The sequence below is a fragment of the Myxocyprinus asiaticus genome, chromosome 25, assembly GCF_019703515.2.
Source record: "Myxocyprinus asiaticus isolate MX2 ecotype Aquarium Trade chromosome 25, UBuf_Myxa_2, whole genome shotgun sequence".
Taxonomy (NCBI): domain Eukaryota; kingdom Metazoa; phylum Chordata; class Actinopteri; order Cypriniformes; family Catostomidae; genus Myxocyprinus; species Myxocyprinus asiaticus.
In genome coordinates this window covers 41,569,304-41,593,368 of record NC_059368.1, presented here as the reverse complement: position 1 = coordinate 41,593,368, position 24,065 = coordinate 41,569,304, and the positions used below count along the sequence as shown (strand labels likewise).

General features: G+C 39.0%; 1 protein-coding gene across 2 annotated transcripts in view; it reads right to left on the bottom strand.

Moving 5' to 3' along the window:
* The window catches only part of cebpz (CCAAT enhancer binding protein zeta), a 139,116-nt gene that overhangs the window by 80,817 nt on the left and 34,234 nt on the right, over nt 1-24,065 (bottom strand). For both annotated transcript variants that reach the window (XM_051654696.1, XM_051654695.1), the window contains exon 3: nt 868-1,099. In XM_051654696.1, the coding sequence (XP_051510656.1) occupies nt 868-1,099 (232 nt within the window). The remainder of the gene's footprint in view (nt 1-867; nt 1,100-24,065) is intronic.

Sequence of the window (24,065 nt, the reverse complement as noted above, 5' to 3'; positions counted from 1 at the left end):
TTTTTTGATCACTTGGATATTTGAATTGCTTTTTTTTTTAATTTCATTTAAAGAGCAATTTGAATTTAGAAATGTCTTAAGTTTTTCGTGTTTCAATAAATGAATTTCTTTTTTAAAGCAAAATCAATACACAATATTTTTTAAGACGATTATCGATAAAACCTTTACATATAGCCCAGCCCTATCGTCTACATACCAGTGAAAGGACACTCCATATTTCTTAAAAATAGATCCTAAATGAAGCATATAATGTGAAAACAAAATCAGAGCAAGAATGGAGCTTTGAGGGACCCCACAGTTAAGAGGAGCTACAGAAGATGAATAACCACCCATGGAGACTGAGAAATTGCCATCACTCAAATAAGATATTAACAAATACATTGTTCAAGGTGAGAAATAAGTATACTGTGGTCTACAGTATCAAACAATGAACTTAAGTCTAAAAGCAGAAGTATTTCAGAATTCCCAAAGTCCACAGATAACAAAATATAATTTAAAACTTTTAAGAATAAGGACTCTGATGTACTATGATGTGCTCTAGACCCAGACTGGAATAATTATGGTACTATTTATCTCCAAAAAACTCTGCAATTGAAGGAGAACGACTTTCTCTAAAATTTTAGAAATAAAAAGGTCAATTAGAAATTGGTCTAAATGTAAATAAGGCTGACGGGTCAAGATTTGGCCTTTTAAGCAGGGGTTGAACAGCAGCATGCTTAAAATAATCTGGGACGATCCATTTAAGGAGGCACTAACACAGCCATTAATACAGCCACGCAGCCCGCAACATTTTTTCAGCATCTGCCCCCAAATTAAAAAAATTTGCATTGTCGACAGTATCTATAGTGAGTGCATGAATGGACTTACCCCCTCCTCTTGTAGCAGTAACCTGAGGCCTGGCTTGACTTTCATGACCTCTGACACAAGGAACAGAGCACCGCAAGCAAAGGTGGGGTTCTGCTCACAGCTAACCTGCAGTAACCTCTTCACAAATGCCTTCACACGTCTGAGCACTATATCCGTCTTCAGTGACTTATACAACAGGTTGAGAAACATACTCTGTCTAGAGCTTGCCGACAATCCAGGGTCCAACAACTTCCTGTAGAACACAAAAAATTGAAAACATAAACCACAATACTCTCAATGACATCTGACTTACGACTATATACAGTGGGGTCCAAAAGAGACCACTGGTGAAAATCTTGTATTTTGCATTTTCTAACTTAATCCAATTTTTTTCATTACAAACTACTCTATATAATCATCATAACAATTTGAGTATAAAGTTCCGAATGTCTTAATATTTGGTATATCACCCTTTTGATTTACTAGGGCATTCACTGGAGCTGGCATCAATAAAACCTGATGATCCATGCTATTCCAGCATGATTTGAGAATGTTCTAAAGAGTATCTTGTGTGCTTCAATAAAACAAAGGAGTTAGCATGCTTACATAAATCTCATAATTTACTCACCCTTATGTTGTCTCAAACTTGTATGCCTTTCTCCCCCCCCCCCCGTGGAACACAAAGATATTTTAATGGAGATATGATGTTTGTTGGTCCACACACTGCATGTGAATTGTGACCAAATTCTTAAGTTCCAAAAAGGACATAAAAGTTAATAAGACTGCAGTAGTTTAGTCCATGTCTTCTGAAGCAATCCAATCGATTTTGGTTAAGAACAGACCAACTTTCACTATAAATCTTGACATCAACATAAAATAGTCTCACTCCATTCTTTCACCACTGTTGCTCACCTTTTTTCCAACATGTACTTCAACATGAAAAATTTGAAACTTATTGCAGCACTTTTCATGTCATTACCTCATTTTGATGAATTGCTTTTGCTGTATTGCTCTTTTGCAAGATACTTTGGATAAAAGCATATGCTAATGAATGAAATGTGCATCAGCAGTCTCCTTGGTGATCATGATTTCAAGCTCGATATAGACCACCAGTGATATATGCTAATTTCCTTAGTGAATTTGCTGATTTTCTGTCAGTTCTAGTAGTGTGGACAGAGCTCTAATTGTTGGTGACTTCAATATTCACATACAGTAGATAATGAAAATGACACACTGGGATTAGTATTTATCAATATTTTCAACTCTGTTGGGGTCAGACAAAATGTGACCGGACCATCTAATCACCATAATCATACGCTAGACTCAAGTCTGTCATATGGAGTTGATGTGAATATAGCAGTTCTGCCACTGAGCAATGACATCTGAGATCATTACCTCGTCTCTTATATCTTGTGATATCTAAGGTCACTCAATCTATGCCGCATTATTGATCAGGTAGAACTATATCGACCACTAAAAATACCTTCATTAATAATTTTCCAGATCTGTCTTAAATACTCAGTATTCCTAAAAGTTCAGTAGAACTCGATGTAGTCACAGAAAATATGAAAACAGTCTCAGGGCTCAACACTAAGGATTTTTCTACTGGCCCGATCGGGCCAGTGCTTCAGATTTTTACTGCCGCTGCCAAAATTTTCACTGGCCCCAACACAAAAATGACAAATAGCTGTTTTTACCATCATGGCTTTAAAAATGTGTCCGAAGATAATTATTTTTTTACATATATTATATTTTTAAGAAAATGTCCCCCAAAACTGAATCACATTTATAATTTGCAAAATATGATTGATGCCTTATGTAATCCCATATAAGCGCTTTACAGATATAAATTCATAAATACATCATATTAACCTCAGTCATACTGCCATTTACACATGAGTTTTTTAGCCAAGAGTCCTGTTGTGCAAATGATGGGTTTTCGGTCACCCGTTTAGTTATGCTGTCATGCAACATTTGGCCATGTGTAGTGTATTCACACACAGGATCAAAGATTTAATCACTGAGTTAAAGATGTGATTATTGGCTGAATGTAATAAACATATGAATCCCTGAGAAGAGATTTGCTACCAAATCGATTGTGACGTGTGATATACATTAGGGAGATATTAGGCCTCATCTGTGAATTAAGAATGTGTATATAACATGAAATCAGACAACCTAAAGACCAACACAGACTGATGCACAAAGCACAAAAACAAAAACACCTGTACGGTCCAGAAATGAGAAATATAACTGGTGTTTGAGGATGATATAGACTGTTTCAAATATTCATCTTCACCCTGCAGCTGAACAGCTCTGATAATAATACCCTAATAGCAATAGTGATCTTGCTTCTTTTCATATCAAACGGCATTATCATGTCGAATTAATGTTTACGGTTTGAAACATTACCTAATTAAATGTATACTTACATTTTGGATATTGAGCAGCTCATGATTTCCAGGCACGTGTATAATCAGGGTTTAACAAAGTTTATTACGTTTCATTTGGCGCTTCATCAATAAAAGGCAAATGAATGAGAGAAAATGTATTTGTTTTTTTACAGTGGGAATAAAACTAGCGCTCAGTCCCTTTACGAGAGCACATGCATGTTAAACAGTCTATGCTGCACGGAGAGAGATGATGAGACATGTACGGAGAGACATGGATTTTATAGAAAGAAACTGTTGATTTCTTGTGTTCCAATGTGTGGATTACTATGAAAAATGTGGGGATTTCGCACACCATGAACACGGAATGTGCGGGGATACTTAATGTTGCACAAGACATGCAATCCCACTAAGAAATACATTAAGTGGGTTTTTTCCTGCTATTTTCTACACATTGGTAATAGCTGCTGCTAAAACACTTGGAAAAGTGTGAGGACAGTGCTAGGAGAGTGCGTTCGGTGTCTGCACGATCTTGTGAGTGCACGCCACTGTGCCTTGGTGCATCCAGTATATTATGCATTGCGCGTCTTTGCAAGATAAATATACTCGCGCTCGCTCCTCTGTTAGAATACTTGGTTCGCTCAGTGTAATTGTTGTGCTCTCTCACTTGTTGTTTGCTTGCACTAATGTTATAAATGCAGCACTGGCCCGATCGGGCATGTGACAGTTCTAGCAACTGGCCCGAATCTCTCACACTGGCCCCGGGCCATCGGGCAGTCCTTATTGTCGAGCCCTGAGTCTTCTCTAGCACTCTAGATATTATATTCCTTCTATTAAGGAAAGATAAAGAGAAATGTCCCGCACCGTGGTACAATGATCACACTCATGCTCTTAAGAGAGTAGCTCGGAAAATGGAGCACAAGTGGAAGAGTACAAAATTAGAGGTGTTTCGTGGTGCATAGAGGGATACTGTCTCTAGCTATAGTCAGGCTCTAAAAGCTGCTAGGTCTGCATATTTTAGCAAACTCATAGAAAAGAACCACAACAATCCTTGGTGCTTATACAGTACTGTGGCTAAATTGAAAAGGAATAAAACTTCGACTGAACCAGACATTCCCTTGCAGCACAGTAGTAATGAATTTATGAAATTCTTTACTGATAAAACTGAAACCATCAGAAACAAAATTGGAATTATGCAACCTTCTGCCACAGCACCTCAGAAGACAGTCTCTCACAATATCCCCTATGAGCAATTTCAGTCCTTCGCTGTCATAAGCCAGGAAGAGCTAACAAAACTTAAAGCATCAAAAGCAATAACATGGGGGGGGGGCCTGGGTAGCTCAGTGGTAAAATACGCTGGCTACCACCCCTGGAGTTCGCTAGTTCGAATCCCAGGGCATGCTGAGTGACTCCAGCCAGGTCTCCTAAGCAACCAAATTGGCCCAGTTGCTAGGGAGGGTAGAGTCACATGGGGTAACCTCCTCGTGGTCACTATAATGTGGTTTGTTCTCAGTGGGGCGCATGGTGAATTGAGCGCAGATGCCGTGGTGGATGGCGTGAAGCCTCCACACGCGCTATGTCTCCGTGGCAATGCGCTCAACAAGCCACGTGATAAGATGCGCGGGTTGACTGTCTCAGATGCGGAGGCAACTGGGATTCGTCCTCCGCCACCCGGACTGAGGCGAATCACTATGCAACCACGAGGACTTAGAGTGCATTGGGAATTGGGCATTCCAAATTGGGAGAAAAAGAGGAAAAATCCTAGACCCCATACCTACTAATTTCTTGAAAGAGGTGTTTTTCCTGTATTGTCAGAACCTCTTTTTAATATTATTAACTCCTTGCTATCCTTAGGACATGTCCCCAGAAACTTTGACCAAGCAGCTATCAAACAACTTAAAGAAACCACAGCTCGATCCTGGAGAGTTCGCTAATTACAGACCGATCTCAAAACTCCAATTTATGTTGAAAATACTAGAGAAGGTAATGTCCTCCTGATGATGTCCTTTTTTTTTTTTTTTTTTATTATTTTTTTTTAATTACAGAGAAATGGTATTTGTGAAGATTTTCAGTCAGGATTTAGGCCCAATCATAGTATTGAGACTGCATTTATCAGAGTTATGAGTTATGATCATCTGATCGGTTTCTTCTTAGTGCTTTTAGATCTTAGTACTGCCTTCGACACCATAGATCATGACATGCTCTTAGATAGGCTTGAGAATTATTTTGGCATTTGTGAACAGGCATTAGCTTAGTTTAGGTCCTATTTATCCGACCGTTACCACTTTGTGTAAACAAGGAAGTATCAGATCAAATTACAGTTAAATACGGAGTGCCACAGGGCTCAGTTGTAGGGCCTCTGCTTTTCTCCTTATACAGAATAATTTTTTAAAAAGGCAATCCATCACATGAAATCACTCAACATACCGCAGACGGGCTTCTTGGAATTAAAATACGTGTTGTACTTCTCACAATATCCACCAGGTGGTGCATGAAAGACTTGAGGAAGAGCTCACGCCCCTCTGTCTTGTTAGTGACAGGTCGCCTGCTACAGCTTTTGTGGGTGCGTCATACAGTATCTCATGCATATTTGAATTTATTACCTTGTTAGAAAGGTATTAGGAAAATATTAAAGGCTACAATTCACTCTGATAAGAAATGCTGGACTGTGACTGAAAGTGAGACTGATTCTAATACATGTGTTTCCAAAGTGTGGGCTGCTATACGAGTTTAGTGCAGTGAGGCCACGAGTTCCTTGAAAAATTGTATTAGGTTATCTTAAAAGATTATAAAATGTCAATGTGTAGAACAAATGCATTATTAAATCATGTTTAATATGGATATGCATTGTTAATTTCACTGCAAAGAGCATTTGTGAAGGCTTGTCTTATTTCATAAATGAAAATGTTTGGTGTTATGTAAACAAATATTATGGATAGTTGATAAAACACAGACTCCCTCTGGATTTTGATTGGCCTAAATCATTTACAATTCTTAATGGGAGCAGCATATAGTTAATTCCCTCATTAAATATGTTAAGCACACAGTTTTGAATGCTATTTTGATTTTCAAATATTTTTGCTTGGAATTAAATATTTTAAAGTGATTCATTTCAAACACTGTTGATTTGTGTGGCTGGTCAAGGGTAATGGGCATGATATGTGAATTGATACAGAATTTTGATTGTCTCTCCGGGAAAACGCTGGCTCGTAACTGCTGGTCTAGGATTAGCTACCCCTCCTCAAATTCAAACCTTAATAACCAGTAAGAAGTGAAGGCTCACTCTCAGTGCCTGTGGACGAATTCATCTTCCATTAGTGGTTTAGGCCAAGTGCGGTGTCCATGCGATTTTTGACCCAGAGAATGCCTTCATTTATTATATACAGTTGTGCTCAAAGGTTTGCATACCGTGGCAGAAATTGTGAAATGTTGGCATTGATTTTGAAAATATGACTGATCATGTATTTTAAGGACAGTGATCATATGAAGCCATTTATTATCACAGTTGTTTGGCTCCTTTTTAAATCATAATAACAGAAATCACCCAAATGGCCCTGATCAAAAGTTTACATACCCTTGAATGTTTGGCCTTGTTACAGACACACAAGGTGACACACACAGGTTTAAATGGCAATTAAAGGTTAATTTCCCACACCTGTGTCTTTTTAAATTGCAATTAGTGTCTGTGTATAAATAGTCAATGAGTTTGTTAGCCCTCACGTGGATGCACTGAGCAGGCTAGATACTGAGCCATGGGGAGCAGAAAAGAACTGTCAAAAGACTCGTGTAACAAGGTAATGGAACTTTACAAAGATGGAAAAGGATTTAAAAAGATATCCAAAGCCTTGAAAATGCCAGTCAGTACTGTTCAATCACTTATTAAGAAGTAGAGAATTCGGGGATCTCTTGATACCAAGCCAAGGTCAGGTAGACCAAGAAAGATTTCAGCCACAACTGCCAGAAGAATTGTTCGGGATACAAAGAAAAACCCACAGGTAACCTCAGGAGAAATACAGGCTGCTCTGGAAAAAGATGGTGTGGTTGTTTCAAGGAGCACAATACGACGATACTTGAACAAAAATTAGCTGCATGGTCGAGTTGCCAGAAAGAAGCCCTTTCTGCACAAATGCCACAAAAAAGCCCCGTTACAATATGCCCGACAACACCTTGACACGCCTCACAGCTTCTGGCACACTGTAATTTGGAGTGATGAGACCAAAATAGAGCTTTATGGTCACAACCATAAGCGCTATGTTTGGAGAGGGGTCAACAAGGCCTATAGTGAAAAGAATACCATCCCCACTGTGAAGCATGGTGGTGCTCACTGATGTTTTGAGGGTGTGTGAGCTCTAAAGGCACGGGGAATCTTGTGAAAATTGATGGCAAGATGAATGCAGCATGTTATCAGAAAATACTGGCAGACAATTTGCATTCTTCTGCACGAAAGCTGTGCATGGGACACTCTTGGAATTTCCAGCACGACAATGAACCTAAGCACAAGGCCAAGTTGACCCTTCAGTGGTTACAGCAGAAAAAGGTAAAGGTTCTGGAGTGGCCATCACAGTCTCCTGTCCTTAATATCATCAAGCCACTCTGGGGAGATCTCAAACGTGCAGTTCATGCAAGACGACCAAAGACTTTGCATGACCTGGAGGCATTTTGCCAAGACGAATGGGCAGCTATACCACCTGCAAGAATTTGGGGCCTCATAGACAACTATTACAAAAGACTGCACGCTGTCATTGATGCTAAAGGGAGCAATACACAGTATTAAAAACTAAGGGTATGCAGACTTCTGAACAGGGGTCATTTCATTTTTTTCTTTGTTGCCATGTTTTGTTTATGATTGTGCCATTCATATAACCTACATTTGAATATGAATCCCATAAGAAATAAAAGCAAATATTAAATCGTGTAGTTCAAAACATGGTTGCATTGAAAACAAGTTCATCTAAATTGGTAGCATTTCTTTTTTAATTATTAATTATATCCATTCAATCAAACTCGAAACAAGCCAGCATTGACTTTAGCAGAAATACATTTATCCGACACATTCCTTAAACTTGTCTCCACTGGATTTTATGTTAACTTCAATGCATGGCATTGTCGGTGCAGAGCACTTTATGGCGAATGGGATTCAAGTGTTAAGCGCACTTAACTTTTAATGCCATTTCCAATGAACACAGTCTGGGTTTATGCTTCAAATGATTAGGACAGACAGAGCCTGATTTGTGAAAACTGGTGGCGCAGTTGGTGGCATCTGATTGTGTCTAACAACTTTTGGAGCTACAATATTTGCATAATAAAATAGAGTCAGAATGTTAAAATGACTGATTGCGGAGCAGAAGATATGTATTCACAAACCGTGAAGGAAAAGCATGCAATATTATTTACGTCTACAACTGTTTATCTCATGCGCACTGTTTTATCCTGGTTGGCAGAACTAGTTATTGTAGCTAACATGAATAAAATAGGTGCCTGGCAGCTACAGTAATTATGTGTGTGGAGGATCAGCTGTCTATGATGATATTGTAGAATAGATTATTATTTTTGTGTCAGAGACCTCTTAGGCAGTAAATTATTTTCGAAAATCCGAGAAAACTACATGTAAAAGATATAGGCCAATGTATTTTAAAATGGAGGACATCGATATTTGTTTTTATGCAAATATTGACTTTTTTGTTGTTGTTGTGTTTGGCAAAGTAAACCTGTGTTAAAATATTTAGGATATTTCACAATTTTCTTTTTTCCCCACACAGGCTTGTCAGAAACTGTAACTTGAGTGATGTTCCTTGTTTTGATGTTAAGCATAGAGTTTTGTAGGGTAATATTTAGATTTTTATATATTTTTGTTTGGAATTAAATATTTTAAAATTATTCCTTTTATGCCTGGTTGATTTGTTTCACAAATTAATAAATGGACAAATGCTGGCTTGTAACTTCTAGGATCAGCTTCCCCACCTCAAATTCAAACTTTAAGTTGTGAGAAGTGAAAGGCTGAATCTAGATCAGTGGCTGTGGAAGAATTCATCTTACATCACTTGAGTGGTTTCGGCCAATCGCTGCATCCGTGCGATCATGGATGCAGAGAATGTCTTTAATATTTTTCAAATGTGAAATGATTTAATAAATGGTGCAATTCTTGGATTAAAGTATGGACTATAGAATATGGTAGCACTGAAAATGAGTTCATCACAAGTTTGTAGAGTTCATTTTTTAATTATATCATTTACATTCAAATCAATAATAATCCAATCAAACTCTGAATGAGCCAGCACTGAGATGAGTTTGGTGGAAATAAATTAGTCAGACACGTCCTCAAACTTGTGAAGAAGACTTTCTCCACTGGATTTTATCTTAACTTCCAAAACTTTTCAAGTCATCGCTGCATGACATTGTTGGTGCGGACCACTGGCATATTTGATTCAAGCGGTCCAGACGTTTCTATTTTATTTTGCTTTGAAAATTATTTTTAGAAGTGAAAAATAAAAACTTAGCCTACACATGGACAAATGGTTATGATATTTAAATGTCTCAAATAAAAAGCACTTTTGAAATATTTATGAACATTTCTGGGTTATAATTAGCCTAGGTTGAAGTTAAATTGATATGCAATTGTATGCAGCCTAACTGATGTTTGTAAAAGTATGTGACTTTAGTATCATATTTACATTTATCTATTGTCATAAACCAAAGTTAAATTTAGTGCATCTTAAATGCATTTTATCATACAGTTGAAGTCAGAAGTTTACATACAGGTGCATCTCAATAAATTAGAATGTCGTGGAAAAGTTCATTTATTTCAGTCATTCAACTCAAATTGTGAAACTCGTGTATTAAATAAATTCAATGCACACAGACTGAAGTAGTTTAAGTCTTTGGTTCTTTTAATTGTGATGATTTTGGCTCACATTTAACAAAAACCCACCAATTCACTATCTCAAAAAATTTGAATATGGTGACATGCCAATCAGCTAATCAACTCAAAACACCTGCAAAGGTTTCCTGAGCCTTCAAAATGGTCTCTCAGTTTGGTTCACTAGGCTACACAATCATGGGGAAGACTGCTGATCTGACAGATGTCCAGAAGACAATCATTGACACCCTTCACAAGGAGGGTAAGCCACAAACATTCATTGCCAAAGAAGCTGGCTGTTCACAGAGTGCTGTATCCAAGCATGTTAACAGAAAGTTGAGTGGAAGGAAAAAGTGTGGAAGAAAAAGATGCACAACCAACCGAGAGAACCGCAGCCTTATGAGGATTGTCAAGCAAAATCGATTCATGAATTTGGGTGAACTTCACAAGGAATGGACTGAGGCTGGGGTCAAGGCATCAAGAGCCACCACACACAGACGTGTCAAGGAATTTGGCTACAGTTGTCGTATTCCTCTTGTTAAGCCACTCCTGAACCACAGACAACGTCAGAGGCATCTTACCTGGGCTAAGGAGAAGAAGAACTGGACTGTTGCCCAGTGGTCCAAAGTCCTCTTTTCAGATGAGAGCAAGTTTTGTATTTCATTTGGAAACCAATTTGGAAACCAGCCCAAGTTGCTTGAAGTCCAGTGTTAAGTTTCCACAGTCTGTGATGATTTGGGGTGCAATGTCATCTGCTGGTGTTGGTCCATTGTGTTTTTTGAAAACCAGTCACTGCACCCGTTTACCAAGAAATTTTGGAGCACTTCATGCTTCCTTCTGCTGACCAGCTTTTTAAAGATGCTGATTTCATTTTCCAGCAGGATTTGGCACCTGCCCACACTGCCAAAAGCACCAAAAGTTGGTTAAATGACCATGGTGTTGGTGTGCTTGACTGGCCAGCAAACTCACCAGACCTGAACCCCATAGAGAATCTATGGGGTATTGTCAAGAGGAAAATGAGAAACAAGAGAGCAAAAAATGCAGATGAGCTGAAGGCCACTGTCAAAGAAACCTGGGCTTCCATACCACCTCAGCAGTGCCACAAACTGATCACCTCCATGCCACGCCGAATTGAGGCAGTAATTAAAGCAAAAGGAGCCCCTACCAAGTATTGAGTACATATACAGTAAATTAACATACTTTCCAGAAGGCCAACAATTCACTAAAAATGTTTTTTTTATTGGTCTTATGATGTATTCTAATTTTTTGAGATAGTGAATTGGTGGGTTTTTGTTAAATGTGAGCCAAAATCATCACAATTAAAAGAACCAAAGACTTAAACTACTTCAGTCTGTATGTATTGAATTTATTTAATAGACGAGTTTCACAATTTGAGTTGAATTACTGAAATAAATGAACTTTTCCACGACATTCTAATTTATTGAGATGCACCTGTACACCTTAGCCAAATACATTTAATTGTAGAAAACATTCCCTGTCTTAGGTCAGTTAGGATCACTATCCTATTTCTAAGAATGTGAAATGTCAGAATAATAGTAGAGATAATTATTTATTTAAGCTTTTATTTCTTTCATCACATTCCCAGAGGGTCAGAAGTTTACATACACTTTGTTAGTATTTGGTAGCATTGCCTTTAAATGGTTTAACTTGGATCAACATGATGCTGTCACCCCCATGCTTCATGGTTGTGATGGTTTTCTTCGGCTTGCAAGCCTCACCCTTTTTCCTCCAAACATAACGATGGTCATTATGGCCAAACAGTTAAATTTTTGTTTCATCAGACCAGAGGACATTTCTCCAAAAAGTAAGATCTTTGTCCCCATGTGCACTTGCAAACTGCTGTCTGGCTTTTTTATGGCGGTTTTGAGCAGTGGCTACTTCCTTGTCGATATAAGACACGTTTTACTGTGGATACAGATACTTGTCTACCTGTTTCCTCCATCTTCACAAGAACCTTTGCTGTTGTTCTGGGATTGATTTGCACTTTTCGCACCAAACTACATTTATCTCAAGGGAGACAGCATGCGCCTCCTTCCTGAGCGGTATGATGGCTGCGTGGTCCCATGGTGTTTATACTTGCGTACTATTGTTTGTACAGATGAACGTGTTACCTTCAGGCATTTGGAAATTGCTCCCAAAGATGAACCAGACTTGTGGAGGTTCATAATTTTTTTTTTCAATTAGCTTATCAGAAGCTAATTGGCTAATTTCCTAAAGGCTTGACATCATTTTCTGGAATTTCCCAAGCTGCTTAAAGGCACAGTTAACTTAATGTAATCTTCTGACCCACTGGAATTGTGATATAGTCAACAAAATGAAAATCTGTCTGTAAACAATTGTTGGAAAAATTACTCGTGTTATGCACAAAGTAGATGTCCTAAACGACTTGCCAAAACTCTAGTTTGCTAATATGAAATCTGTGGAGTGGCTAAAAAATGAGTTTTAATGACTTCAACCTAAGTGTATGTAAACTTCTGACTTCAACTGTATGTGCATTACCATGTCAATCAAACCCATCATAACAGAGTGCAATAATTTTGATTAAACTATGCAGGTCTTTTTTTTTTCCATCTGTTTAATTGATTAATCTATTAAATAAATTAGGTTAATCCATGACAATTTCTTTAAATTTTTCAAAATCTTAAATCTTCCAGGTTTAAATGGGAGTCTGAACCCTATATTTTCCAATGTGGACCCAGACTTTTGGAACCCCCTGTATATAAACTAGTATTTGACATTTGCTAAAGAAAATGTGAGTGATGCTTGCCCATGAAAAACTTGCCACAACAATGCTAGGGCAGGTTATTGTCATGGAGTTGCTATGTAGTTTCTAGGGTGTTCTGATTGGCTCTTACCTTGCTGCTATGTGGTTGCTATGATGTTGTGGGTTACTGGCAGGCGTTACTTAAAAGGCCCAAGTCAAAATGACCTGCACCAAGTCTCTGTGATATTCTGGAATATTGAAGGTCCCTCCTTCACTTGAAAATTAGCACACATCTCAACAAGCCGCATGATTTGAGGTATTATTCATGTTCAAAGCAAGTTATGTGCCAAAGTCTAATGTTAAGGATTAGAGGTTTGTTCAAATTACTGACCCCAAATGAGGTTGTCACTAGGGCTGCAACCCAATGATTATTTTGGCAACTGATTGATCTTCCATTATTTCTTTAATCTGATAAAAAAAAATTTATTTCCTGCTTTTTATTTAGATTTTAAAGATAATTTATGATTCCATGCTATTCATTGTGTCTAAAAGGTCTAAAACATAAATATTTATTTCCTTTTCTCTGTTGCTATCTTTTGATTGACATGGATGTGCGCAAGCACGCTCAGTAGTGGAAACACGCACATGACTTGTGAATTCATAAAATTTATACATACGTTATAAAACACTGAACACATCAGCAACATTTTTAAAGTTAGATATTAAGAAGTTATGCACTGGAGAGAAACACCTCTTAAGTGCATCAAACAGCACAAGCACTCCGTAAATGCACCTGACGTGGCAACTGGTCCACATAAAAGATTATGCTTATAATCTTCTTTGAAGTGTTTTGCATAGAGTGCCCCATGCTTTAGGTTAGTGGTCGACCGATATGGGTTTCTCAATGGCTGATGCCAATACCGATTTCTAGAGAGCAGGATGGCCGATGGCCAATTAAAATGCTGACAAACATTTTAACAACAGCAAATCAGATGTGCACAAAATTTCTTAAGTAAAACAGACACTTAAATTTAAAAAGAAAAACCTTGAAAACAGAAATTGACTATCCAATGACAAATTTATTGGTAGAACTAACACAATGGAAAGTTAACACTTCTGTTAATCAGTAAAGCGATGGCCGATGCTCGTAAAATGGCCAAATATCGGCCAATTATTCAGCCTGGCTGATATATCGGTCTATCACTACTTTGGGTCACGTTACAACTTGTGTTGAGCTTTTTTCCCTTAACATGTCTCACCATTTTCCAAACAAATTTTAAATAATAATAATAATGTCAATTATTTTTATTATCAGTAGTTCTTGCAGCACTAGTTGTCACCGGTGAAATACAACAATTCTTAATACTAATTTCAATACCACAAAAAGTAACTGATTCAAGTAATTATTCTAAAATATATAAGAAGTCATTAATAAAATAAGAACACAGAAACAAATAAGCTATAGAACAAATAAAAACAACAGGGGCCTGAACCATGAAGCCGGTTTCGGTGGCTAGCCAGGTAAGTTTCAGTTTAGTTTGCGTCAATCCTAGTTTAAGGTACCATGATGGTGGGTCGGAATTCACCGGTGTTCATAGCCATAGTAACTTACGCTACATGGCTAACCAGCTCTGTGGCAGGTTTTGTTCTGGGTAACAGATCGCTAACATATGCAAACGTAAAAGGTTTTATATTTTAAATAAAAGTTAAGCTTTTCAAATTAATAAGCCTGTGTGTTCTTGTTGTGGACCTACTGTATATGAATTAGGGCAGCAACTAATGATTATTTTGATAATTGATTAATCTTCGATTAATCGAATAAAAATAAATTTTATTTCCTGTATTTCTTTAAAATGTGATTTTTTTTTAAAACAGAAAAGATAAAGGGTGTAAGGATTTGGTTTGTTTTACATTACTGAATTCATGATTCTATACTCTAACAAAACTTTGAACAAAGATCATGAACAATCATGAAGGGTTATCTCTCCTCTTAAGCATAAGAAATATAATATAGTGTTTCTTCATGACACGCATCTTTCCCCGCAGGAAGCTGAAAAATTTGGGAAGATATGGGGTGGACATGTTTATTTAGTGCTTGCTCAAGTAAGAGCAGGGGAGTCATTACACTGATAAGTAAGCATCTGCAATTCAAATGTCTTCAAACAGATTAAAGATAAATTAGGAAGAGTCATTATTGTTTTAGCAGAAATTCAGGGGCAAAGTCTTATTTTGGCTAATATTTATGCACCTAATGTTGATGATCAGGGCTTTTTTATAGATCTTGAAGGGATGTTGCAAGCCGCTGGCACCCCTCATGATATAATATTGGGAGGAGACTTTAATCATTTGATGGACTCAGTCCTTGATTATAGTGAAGCAAAGGTGTGCAAGCCCCCTAGAGCAACACTGACGCTTCACAGGATGTGTAAAAATCTTGGTCTTACAGATATTTGGAGACTTTTGAACCCATCTGGTAGGGACTATACATTTTTTTCATCAGTCCATAAGATTTACTCTAGAATAGATTTTTTTTAAAATTATATCCAAGTCCCTCATTTCATCTGTTGCTGATTGCTCAATTGGAAACATTTTAGTCTCAGATCACACCCTGGTGTGTTTAGAGGTGTTGCCACATATAGATTAAAGGAAATCATACAGTTTCCCTTTTGCAAAATCATGAATTCCAACAAATGTTAAAGGCTGAAATCAATGTCTATATGGAGACCAACTGGTCCTCAGTATCCTTTGTGTGTGTGTGTGGCTTGGGAGGCACTTAAGGCGGTTCTTAGGGGCTGGATCATACAGTATGCCTCGTTCACCAAAAAAATCCAAAGCACAAGAACAAGGAATTGGAAGGGAATATTAAAAGTGCAGAGGCAGAGCTGAAGCGCTGAATGTCATCTGATGGCCTCAGGGAACTGACCCGATTGAAATACAGATATAATACTATTTTGTCATGGAAGTTGGAGTTTTGGCTATTCAGGGCAAGACAGTCATATTTTGAGTCAGGTGACAAGGCAGGAAAATGTCTGGCTAGATATATAAAGCAGAGAGAGTCTTTTTATGCCATTCCCTGCTGGTGAAATCTGCTGGTGGTGAAATATTTATCTTGGCCATTGATATTAATAATGCTTTTAAAGAATTCTATCTTGATCTCTATAGTTTCCCGTCTTCAGAATCAGAATGAGCTTTATTGCCAAGTATGCTTACACATACAAGGAATTTGTCTTGGCTTCCAGTGTACAACAATACAAAAACAGCAGCAAGACATAGATAATAAAAAATAAAACGAATTATACACATACTGTACGTACAGACACACACACACACGGGTAGTGCAAATCTAATACAATCTGTTATGTACAGTGTAAAATACAAATCTGTTATGTACAGTGCAAATGTTTGTTTTGTTTTTTCTCTCAGGAATGAAATGGCAGAAGAGGTTGGATGTGTTGGATAAATATAAGAGACTAAACTGTGTATTGCACATAGTTACTGCTCAATGGGGCAATTTAACTGTTCATGAGATGGATAGCCTGAGGGAAAAAACTGTTCCTGTGCCTGACGGTTCTGGTGCTCAGAGCTCTGAAGCGTCGGCCAGAAGGCAACAGTTCAAAAAGGTAGTGGGCAGGGTGAGTGGGGTCCAGTGTGATTTTTCCAGCCTTTTTCCTCACTCTGGAAGTGTATAGTTCTTGAAGGGGGGGCAGGGGGCAACCAATAATCCTCTCAGCAGTCCGAACTGTCCTTTGTAGTCTTCTGATGTCTGATTTTGTAGCTGAACCAAACCAGACAGTTACTGAAGTGCAGAGGACAGACTCAATGACTGCTGAGTAGAACTATATCAGCAGCGCCTGTGGCAGGTTGAACTTCCTCAACTGGCGAAGGAAGTACAACCTCTGCTGGGCCTTTTTCACAATGGAGTCAATGTGGGTCTCCCACTTCAGGTCCTGTGAGATGGTAGTGCCCAGGAACCTGAATGACTCCACTGCTGCCGCAGTGCTGTTTAGAATGGTGAGGGGGGGGTCAGTGTTGGGGTGTTCCTCCTAAAGTCCACTATCATCTCCACCATTTTGAGCGTGTTCAGCTCAAGTTGTTTTGACTGCACCAGACAGCCAGCTGTTTAACTTCCCTTCTGTATGCAGACTCACCGTCATCTCAGATGAGGCCGATGACAGTGGTGTCATCTGCAAACTTCAGGAGCTTGACAGAGGGGTCTTTGGCAATGCAGTCATTGGTGTAGAGGGAGTAGTGGGGAGAGCACACATCCCTGGGGGGCACCAGTGCTGATTGTACAGGTGCTGGAAGTGAATTTCCCCCGTCTCACAAGCTGCTGCCTGTCCGTCAGAAAGCTGGTAATCCACTGACAGATAGACATGACTGCATCATCCACAGACCTGTTTGCTCGATAAGCAAATTGAAGGGGATCTAGAAAGGGTCCAGTGATGTTCTTCAGGTGGGTCAACACCAGTCTCTCAAATTATTTCATGACCACAGACGTCAGGGCGACAGGTCTGTAGTCATTAAGTCCTGTGGTTTTTGGTTTCTTTGGGATGGGGATGATAGTGGAACATTTGAAGCAGCATGGGACTTCACACTGCTCCAGTGATCTATTGAAGATCTATGTGAAGATGGGGGCCAGCTGGTTAGCACAGGATCTAAGACATGCAGGCGAAACGCCATCTGGGCATTATCCTTTGTTTTCGAAAGACACATCATCCTCACAGATCTTAAGTGCAGGTTGAGTAGCAGGAGGGGGGAGGAGGGGGGTTGCAGGAGGTGTTGGTGTTTGTGTGAAGTGAAGGTCAGAGTGGGTGTGGGGTGTGAGATTGGGCCTTTCAAATCTACAGTAGAACACATTCAGTTCGTCAGCCAGTTGATGGTCCACCACAGGGTTGGGGGTAGGAGTCCTGTAATTTGTAAGTTGTTTCATGCCACTCCACACTGATGCAGGGTCATTAGCTGAAAACTTGTTTTTCAGCTTCTCAGAGTATCTTCTATTAGCCACTCTGATTCCCTTATTCAGTGTGTTCCTGGCCTGATTGTACAAGACTTTATCCCCAACTCTGTAAGCATCCTCTTTGGCCTGATGAAGCTGCCTGAGTTCCGCTGTAAACCATGGTTTGTCTTTGTTAAATGTTAAATAAGTCCTAGTAGGAATGCACATATCCTCACAAAAACTGATATATGATGTAACAGTATCTGTGAGCTCGTCCAGATTGGTGTCTGCAGCCTCAAAAACACTCCAATCAGTGCAGTCAAAGCAGGCTTGTAGTTCCAGCTCTGCTTCGTTGGTCATCTCTTTACAGTCCTTAATACAGGCTTAGCAGATTTCTGTCTGTAGGTTGGAAGAAGATGAACTCTCTGAAGATGAGTGATCAGAGAGTCCCAAAGCTGCTCTAGGGACAGAGCGATATGCATCATTTATTGTTGTGTAGCAGTGATCCAGTATATTTCTGTCTCTGGTTGGGCATGTAATGTGCTGTTTGTATTTGAGCAGTTCACGTGAGGTTTGCTTTGTTCAAATCCCCAAGAATAATAATAACTGAGTTCGGGTATTGTTGTTCTGTGTCTGTGATTTGATCAGCCAGCTGTCGCAGCGCGGCATTCAAACACGCGTTTGGCGCAATCACCAGAATAAACGAGGAAAACTCCTGCAGCGAGCAGAAAGGCTTACAGTTAATAAAAGAGCGCTTCCAAATTAGAACAGCACATCATTTTTAACGTTGTTACAATTGTACACCAACTTTGACTGATATAAAAGCATGTTCCACCGCCTCTCGTTTTCCCCGTTAACTCCGCGATGCGATCCGCTCTGAACAGCTGAAAGCCCAGCAGATGTAACGCGCTGTCCGGAATGGCTTCACTCAGCCAGGTTTCTGTGAAGCACAAGGCAGCAGAGTTTGAAAAGTCCTTGTTTGTGCGGGTGAGGAGATGTAGTTCATCTGTTTTGTTAGGGAGAGAGCGGAGATTCGCTAGATGAATGCTCGGCAGTGCTGTTCGAAAGCCCCGCTGACGGAGCCTGACCAGCGCGCCTGCTCGTCTCCCTCGCCTGCGTCTCATAGCACGTTTAAACAACACAGCCTCTGACTAAAATGCCAAACAAAACGTCCGAATATTCAAAATCTGGGAAAAGATTGACTGGTGTATGCTGTTGAATATTCAGCAGTTCGTCTCTGGTAAAACTGACTGAAAAAAAGATTACTAAACACCAGACAAACAAACAAAAATAACAAAACAATAGAAGCGCTCCACACCGAGGCGGCCATCTGCAGCGCCATCATGATGTATCTATCATTCGTCTACTGATAAGGATATTAGAAACTTTGTGGAACCATTAGAACTTCCTAAACTGATGACTGAGCAAAACAATTCTCTTGAGTCCGAGATAACCTTGGAAGAGCTTGGCAAGGTAATTAAGGCCTTGCCTTCATGCAAGGCTCCGGGGCCAGATGGCTTTGCCGCTGAATTTTTTAGATCTTATGCTACAGAACTGGCTCCACTTTTGCTAGAAGTTCATACAGAATAATTAAAGAATGGTAAGCTTCCACCAACCATGACAAAAGCCCAGATCAGTCTGATACTTAAAAAGGACAAAGTGAGTGTAAGAGTTATCGTCCAATTTCCCTGATCCAGCTAGATGCTAAAATATTGTCAAAGATTTTGGCTAACCGATTAAGTTATCACATCTCTTATAGATCAGGTGGGGTTTATTTGGGCCGTAGCTCTTCTGATAACATTAGGCATTTCATCAATATCATGTGGTCAGTGGCGAATGATCAGATTCCGGTCACTGCCATCTCAATTGACGCGGAAAAGGCATTTGATATAGTAGAATGAGATTATCTTTTTGGGATTTTGGAAATGTTCGGGTTCGGGAATACTTTTATTGGGTGGATTAAGTTACTTTATAGACACCCAGTAGTGGTGGTTGAAACTAATGGATTTATTTCAGAATTTTATTCTGGATGGGGCACCTGGCAGTGTTGCCCTCTTTCCCCCTTATTGTTCTGTCTTGCCCTGGAACCATTAGCAGCCACGATAAGGATGATGATTTCGCAAGGGTGGTGGCGCATAAGCTTTTGCTTTAAGCAGATGATATTTTATTATTCGTCTCCGACCCTACTAGATCTATGCCTTGCCTCCACAGAATTATTATTTCCTTTTCTAAGTTCTCATGATACAGAGTGAAATGGCCTAAATCCGAAGCTTTGGCTATGACAGCATATTGCCCTGTAACGGCTTTTCAACCAGGCACCTTCCAGTGGCCCAAGCAGGGCATTAAGTATTTGGGCATTTTATTTCCAGCAAATTTGAGTGAATTAGTTAGAGTTAATTTTGACACCTTAATAAAAAGGTTTGAGTGATGTGGACAGGTGGGCTTCACTACATTTATCTATGACTGGGAAGGTTAATGTTATAAAAATAAATTTTATTCCAAAATTCAACTACCTACTACAGTCTCTCCCCATTGAAGTTCCCCTCTTATTTTAAACAATTTGATAGTATAGCTAAATCCTTTATTTGGAATGGTAAACGCCCTCGGTTGCATTCCAGTAAGTTACATAGGCCAACAGACAAAGGTGGGTTAGGTCTCCCCAAGATTTTGTTTTACTATTATGCTTTTGGTCTCAGACATTTGGCATATTGGTCGCTTCCACCTGAGAAAGAGCCCCTCCCTGGCTCTTTATTGAACATGAGGTCCTTGCCCCTATCTTGCCATTGCAAAATTTTTCAACCAAGCTGCCCGGAGAAGATACATCCCGTTATCTCGCACATGCATTTAGTGTGGAAAAAAAGTTTCCCGCGTGTTCAATTCAGATATTTACCTGAACGTTGCTGCAAGTATTTGGTTGAACCCTAAATTGAGCATTAACAAGTCCCCTTTCTGCTGGACAGAATGGATTGAGGAGGGTGTTGCTATGCTGGGTGACCTGTATGAAGATGGAGCGTTGAGATCTTATATTTGAGATAATTTAACAGCGGTTTGAGATTCCCAGATTCTCAATTCCCAGATCAAAATTTCATGACTGGTGCACCGAGTTGGGCAGAGTGTTGGCTCTTGCAGAGATGTCATATAGACGGCTGGGCAGTTTGAGTGCTTATGGCAAGAAGTGGGGCACTTATTTGGCCTTCCTAGAAGGTTGCCAGGGGGACAATTTGGATTAAATATATGTAAATTAATTCATATGTGGAACCCTTTTTCTTTATTGTTGTTTAATTTTTAATGTCTTTTTATGTCATCGAGTATTTTCTTTGGACTGTCTGTTTATGTGTCTGTTGTTATTCAATGTCTGACCACTGGGATTTATGATGGGTGATGGGAGGGAGGGGCATATATTGATAAAAGTTGATAACGTATTTTCATGTGCTGTTTGTGTTAATTTGAGTATGGAATCAATACAAATTGTTAATGACAAAAATCAGGGCGTGCTGAGTGACTCCAGCCAGGTCTCCCAAGCAACCAAACTGGCCCGGTTGCTAGGGAGGGTAGAGTCACATGGGGTAACCTCCTTGTGGTCGCTATAATATGGTTCGTTCTCGGTGGGGCGCGTGGTAAGTTGAGCGCGGATGCCGTGGTGGATGGCGTGAAGCCTCCACACGCGCTATGTCTCCGTGTCAACACGCTCAACAAGCCACGTGATAAGATGCGCGGGTTGATGGTCTGGGAGGCAACTGGGATTCATCCTCTGCCACCCGGATTGAGGCGAGAGGACTTAAAAGCGCACTGGGAACTGGGCATTCCAAATTGGGTGCAAATAAAAAAAAAAAAAAAGGGACAAAAATCATTGTGATCAGTTTTACTGACGTGGATGCACGCACTCGCTTAATCAGTGATGTTTAAAGGAGACTCGCATGTGGTGAAAACAAACCGTTTTGCGAAATACGCGCCTGATTTTGAATTAATAAATAATTCATTATAAAACAGAAAATAGCAGTAAAATGTAAGTCATGTGCTGGAGAAACAACTCTTAAGTGCATCAAACGGCACAATCACTCTTTCAACGCACCTGATGCAGCAACCGCTCCACATTAATCTGTGTGCCTATTATGATCTTCTTTGAAGTGTTTATAAAGTGATCTCTTGCGAGGACAACTTGGGTCATTTTTTTTTCTGCTTCAACTTGTCTCCGTTGATTTTCAAATGAGTTTCATCATGCAACAAATTTTTCACCAGGCTGTAAAGTGACATCACTGACGGAGCTTCTCCATGCTCGCTGCATATATTCAACTAATCAAAAATGAAATTCGTTGTCTATGATTTACATTATCAATAATAATCATTTTATCGATTAGTTGTTGCAACCCTAATATGAATTTACATATGCATTGATATATCAGCTGTTTTATATTTTTCATAACATTCAGAATTTGTTTCCAGCAGTCCTCTCGAGTTCTTGCAGCAGCCGCTGTTTCTTCTTGCTGTGTTAACGTCTTTAATTGTACAGTGATCCCTTGTTGAGTAAATCGTGTTTTAATTCATTATTTCATGGTGATCTCGTGCAGTGTAAATGCATTTACATTGTTATAAAAATTTGAAAAATCTCGTTGCTGTTTAAATGTATTTAAATTCTTCATATTTTCATTATGATCGGCAAATCCTGAGTTGACAGAGAAATGATGAGCAGCATCATGGTAACAATTAAGCCTGATTGGATTGGTTTTGTTTTGTCAACTGAAAACCAATCCTGGAACCCTGAGTTTGTTCAACTTGCTTCATGGTACAGGGCCCAAGTCAAATATACAAATGAAGTAAACAGTAAAAAGTTTTCAGGTCTCTTACAAATAGGGGTGTAACTATATGAAATGTTCGCGATATGATAACCTTCACAAGAAATACCGTGGTATTGCGGTATCACGGTATTAACATTAGTTGATGAGAACAGTCTTGGTCGGCCACGTTTTGATTGGTCGGTTGGTCGCAGAAAATATAAACTCCTCAGGAAACCAACGAACACCGGTATTACCGCTGGTTGGACACTAGATGGTACTATGGGGTAATTTACGTTAAGCAGGGTTAGGGTTAAGCCTACACAAAGCAAGACACCTTGATTTCAAACACTGAACTGTATTTTGTATTTATTTTAACTAAACATTCAAATGAAACTGGGAAAAAATTAAGTGCAATTAAAAATGTGTGTTGTTCAACTTTTTGAAAGATGGCTTTACAACAGTTGTGAAGGGCACCATCTCTCTGGCAAAGAACCTACTTCATCTGTGCATTCTCTACAGGTCGGGTAATTCGTGGTCCAGGAAAATACATCATGAATGTGAACAAAATGAATTTATTCACATTCATCATGTATTTTCCTGGACAACGAATTACCCGACCTGTAGAGAATGCAAGCTGAACAAACTCAGGGTTCCAGAATTGGTTTTCAGTTGACAAAACAAAACCAATCCAATCAGGCTTAATTGTTACCATGATGCTGCTCATCAACTTTCTCTGTCAACTCAGGATTTGCCGATCATAATGAAAATATGAAGAATTTAAATACAATTAAACAGCAAGTTATAAAAATTTGAAATGTAAATGCATTTACACTGCACGAGATCACCATGAAATAATGAATTAAAACACGATTTACACAACAAGGGATCACTGTACAATTAAAGACGTTAACACAGCAAGAAGAAACCCGACCTGTAGAGAATGCAAGCTGAACAAACTCAGGGTTCCAGGATTGGTTTTCAGTTGACAAAACAAAACCAATCCAATCAGGCTTAATTGTTACCATGATGCTGCTCATCATTTCTCTGTCAACTCAGGATTTGCCGATCATAATGAAAATATGAAGAATTTAAATACATTTAAACAGCAACGAGATTTTTCAAATTTTTATAACAATGTAAATGCATTTACACTGCACGAGATCACCATGAAATAATGAATTAAAACACGATTTACTCAACAAGGGATCACTGTACAATTAAAGACGTTAACACAGCAAGAAGAAACAGCGGCTGCTGCAAGAACTCGAGAGGACTGCTGGAAACAAATTCTGAATGTTATGAAAAATATAAAACAGCTGATATATCAATGCATATGTAAATTCATATTAGGGTTGCAACAACTAATCTATAAAATGATTATTATTGATAATGTAAATCATAGACAACGAATTTCATTTTTGATTAGTTGAATATATGCAGCGAGCATGGAGAAGCTCCGTCAGTGATGTCACTTTACAGCCTGGTGGAAAATTTGTTGCATGATGAAACTCATTTGAAAATCAACGGAGACAAGTTG